At 40.3% G+C, this 4,313-nt stretch overlaps 1 protein-coding gene across 1 annotated transcript; it reads right to left on the reverse strand.

The window, feature by feature from the left end:
- Positions 1–285: 285 nt before the first annotated feature.
- Positions 286–1,938, reverse strand: LOC311149958 (tumor necrosis factor receptor superfamily member 6B-like; the record flags this gene model as incomplete). The annotated part of the gene is made up of 4 exons (XM_084187178.1): positions 286–610; positions 984–1,166; positions 1,323–1,722; positions 1,930–1,938. The coding sequence occupies 4 exons, from the start codon at positions 1,936–1,938 to the stop codon at positions 339–341; spliced, it is 864 nt and encodes a 287-aa protein (XP_084043304.1). The 3' UTR covers positions 286–338.
- Positions 1,939–4,313: the final 2,375 nt, after the last annotated feature.

A 4,313-nucleotide genomic window follows, 5' to 3' on the forward strand; every position in this document is an offset into this window, starting at 1 on the left:
GGTGAAGCTGGTTGAAAGAATGCCAAGAGTGTGCAAAGCTGTCATCAAGGCAAAGGGTGGCTATTTGAAGAATCTCAAATATAAAATATATTTTGATTTGTTTAACACTTTTTTGGTTACTACATGATTCCATATGTGTTATTTAATAGTTTTGATGTCTTCACTATTATTCTACAATGTAGAAAATAGTACAAATCAAGAAAAACGCTTGAATGAGTAGGTGTTCTAAAACACGGGTAGTATATATATAATCCTAAATAAAATAGAATTCTTTGGAGTGAAAAATAAATTTTACAATATATTAGAATATAGAATATATTCTATGATAAATATTAGTCCTATGAAGTCATATGAGGAAACCATTTGCTGACTTTACGTCTTAAATGGAGCAGCATGTCTGTGTCCAGGATGTCATGTATTCGACTAGCAAAAGATTTGTTGTTGCTAGGTTTGTTCTTAATAGTTGTGAGAAGGTCTAGGACAGTTGCATTTTTGGTGAAGTTTTTCCCCGCATTCCTCATGAGCACAGTCATCAGTCTTTTGTGCTTTCTTGGTGGGAGGATCTGCAGTCCCAGGAATTCCATCAACTCCCCGTCACAGATAGCTTCATCTGATTGGGTGAACGAGGGATAGAAAAGAGAGCAACCAATTAATTGACTGCATTCCAAGAAATGAGACCATTTACATTTACATTTACGTCATTTAGCAGATGCTCTTATCCAGAGCGACTTACAAATAGGTGCATTCACCTTATAGCCAGTGGGATAACCACTTTACAACCACCATTTGTGATAAACAACAAGGCTTTTCAGTTTCAGTTTTAGTAGGTAAGAAGGTGACAACATTATACAATTGTCAAACCAGTCATTCAATACATGTTTTTCCATGTGTATACAAAATACTAAACAACTGCATGGCGAAAATCTTCAAATGTTCAACATTTATTGTGGATTATATTGTTCAAGTTGACATCAATCCCTCACCTTCATGTGTTATTGAACCATTCTTACACGCTGAGCAGTAAACGTCATGCCTGTCGTCGCCCGGTATAGTGGTGCGACCTGGAGCACACACAGTGAACTTCTGACATGTTTTGCTGCTGGAGGATTCTGCAGAGAAGAAGCCCCCTCTGCAAGGTTCACATGTCACATCAGTGTATGCTGTTCCTGGAAAATAAGAATATTGATCGTATAGCCTACATGGTGTATTTAATCCATAAACAACAATAAAGGAAAAACCTGGTGGTGTGCAGAGCCAACTGGAAACATAGCAGTGGAAAAGGCATCTTTATTATGAAAGCCTAAAATTATATTATCACTTACCATTCGAGAGCACCCCTTTGCTGGGCGGACACTTGCTGTGCCTTGAACATGACCCATGTCTCATGTAAAACCCGTCCTTACACTCGCACTTTCGGTTGTGAAATCGGGTGCACTGCACGCTTACAAACTGATTATCCGTGCAAAAAATATTGCAGTACTGACACCGCTCAATGTAGTTCCAGATCTCTGTGTAGTGGGACTTTGGGCAAGGTCCGCATTCAGTTTTGCTGTCCTTCGTGCAATGCTTCCGTAAGTGTGTTCCAGGAGCACATTTGTCGCATGTGAGGGAAACCCCTGTCATGTCATCTCTCCAGATGTAGGTCGGTGTGGGTGCGCCTGGCTCTGGCTGGTTGCCGCCACAGAGTGCGAATACCAGGAGCGGCAGAAAAAAACCGATCAGCTATTGGAAGAAAGAGCAGTGTTATAATTTAGAATCAATCATAACCTTTGTGTAGGCTAGGTTACGTCTCTTAGTATAGCTGTCCAACGCCATCAAATGACTATTTCATGAGGCTATTGAGATTCAAGAGTTATTGGCTACACTATAATATCCATTCCTATAGGCACCAAAGAGCCCGGTATATTTGAGCAGAGAAATAACACTCACCAGATACATTTCCCTCTCTAGTCAGCTAGAAACTGATGTTCATTTGTTCACCGTCTTTAGAATTTATACATAAGGATGATGACTCATTTCTCATGCCCAGTTCTCAAAAACACAGAAACTTCCTGATGCCCTTTCTTTAGTCTGGAACATATCACATGGTGTTGTTTTCATTTAGAGCAATCAAAGCATGTGGCTTGGTAAATTTAAGAGACCACATTGGTCATGTTTAAGTCCCAATTTTTTATTTATTTTATTTTATTTCACCTTTATTTAACCAGGTAAACCAGTTGAGAACAAGTTCTCATTTACAACTGCGACCTGGCCAAGATAAAGCAAAGCAGTGCGATAAAAACAACAACACAGAGTTACATATGGGGTAAAACAAAACAAAGTAAAAAATACAACAGAAATACAGTGGGGAAAAAAAGTATTTAGTCAGCCACCAATTGTGCAAGTTCTCCCACTTAAAAAGATGAGAGAGGCCTGTAATTTTCATCATAGGTACATGTCAACTATGACAGACAAAATGAGAAAAAAAATTCCAGAAAATCACATTGTAGGATTTTTTATGAATTTATTTGCAAATTATGGTGGAAAATATGTATTTGGTCAATAACAAAAGTTTCTCAATACTTTGTTATATACCCCTTGTTGGCAATGACACAGGTCAAACGTTTTCTGTAAGTCTTCACAAGGTTTTCACACACTGTTGCTGGTATTTTGGCCCATTCCTTAATGCAGATCTCCTCTAGAGCAGTGATTTTTTGGGAGTGTCGCTGGGCAACACAGACTTTCAACTCCCTCCAAAGATTTTCTATGGGGTTGAGATCTGGAGACTGGCTAGGCCACTCCAGGACCTTAAAATGCTTCTTACGAAGCCACTCCTTCGTTGCCCGGGAGGTGTGTTTGGGATCATTGTCATGCTAAAAGACCCAGCCACGTTTCATCTTCAATGCCCTTGCTGATGGAAGGAGGTTTTCACTCAAAATCTCACGATACATGGCCCCATTCATTCTTTCCTTTACACGGATCAGTCGTCCTGGTCCCTTTGCAGAAAAACAGCCCCAAAGCATGAAGTTTCCACCCCCATGCTTCACAGTAGGCATGGTGTTCTTTGGATGCAACTCAGCATTCTTTGTCCTCCAAACACGATGAGTTGAGTTTTTACCAAAAAGTTATATTTTGGTTTCATCTGACCATATGACATTCTCCCAATCCTCTTCTGGATCATCCAAATGCACTCTAGCAAACTTCAGACGGGCCTGGACATGTATTGGCTTAAGCAGGGGGACACGTCTGGCAATGCAGGATTTGAGTCCCTGGCAGAGTAGTGTGTTACTGATGGTAGGCTTTGTTACTTTGGTCCCAGCTCTCTGCAGGTCATTCAGTAGGTACCCCCGTGTGGTTCTGGGATTTTTGCTCACCGTTCTTGTGATCATTTTGACCCCACGGGGTGAGATCTTGCGTGGAGCCCCAGATCGAGGGAGATTATCAGTGGTCTTGTATGTCTTCCATTTCCTAATAATTGCTCCCACAGTTGATTTCTTCAAACCAAGCTGCTTACCTATTGCATATTCAGTCTTCCCAGCCTGGTGCAGGTCTACAATTTTGTTTCTGGTGTCCTTTGACAGCTCTTTGGTCTTGACAATAGTGGAGTTTGGAGTGTGACTGTTTGAGGTTGTGGACAGGTGTCTTTTATACTGATAACAAGTTCAAACAGGTGCCATTAATACAGGTAACGAGTGGAGGACAGAGGAGCCTCTTAAAGAAGAAGTTACAGGTCTGTGAGAGCCAGAAATCTTGCTTGTTTGTAGGTGACCAAATACTTATTTTCCACCATAATTTGCAAATAAATTCATTAAAAATCCTACAATGTGATTTTCTGGATTTTTTTTTCTCAATTTGTCTGTCATAGTTGACGTGTACCTATGATGAAAATGACAGGCGTCTCTCATCTTTTTAAGTGGGAGAACTTGCACAATTGGTGGCTGACTAAATACTTTTTTTCCCCACTGTACATATAATATACAGTGTGTGCAAATTTAGCAAGTTATGGAGGTAAGGCAATAAAATAGGCTATAGTGCAAAATAATTACAATTAGTATTAACACTGGAATGATAGATGTGCAAGAGATGATGTGCAAATAGAGATACTGGGGTACAAATGAGCAAAATAAATAACAATATAGGGATGAGGTAGTTGGGCGGGCTAATTTCAGATGGGCTGTGTACAGGTGCAGTGATCGGTAAGGTGCTCTGACAACTGATGCTTAAAGTTAGTGAGGGAGATAAGTGTCTCCAGCTTCAGAGATTTTTGCAATTTGTTCCAGTCATTGGCAGCAGAGAACTGGAAGGAATTGCGGCCAAAGGAGGTGTTGGCTTTG

This window comes from Coregonus lavaretus, assembly GCF_964263955.1.
Source record: "Coregonus lavaretus genome assembly, chromosome: 22".
In the NCBI taxonomy this organism is placed as follows: domain Eukaryota; kingdom Metazoa; phylum Chordata; class Actinopteri; order Salmoniformes; family Salmonidae; genus Coregonus; species Coregonus lavaretus.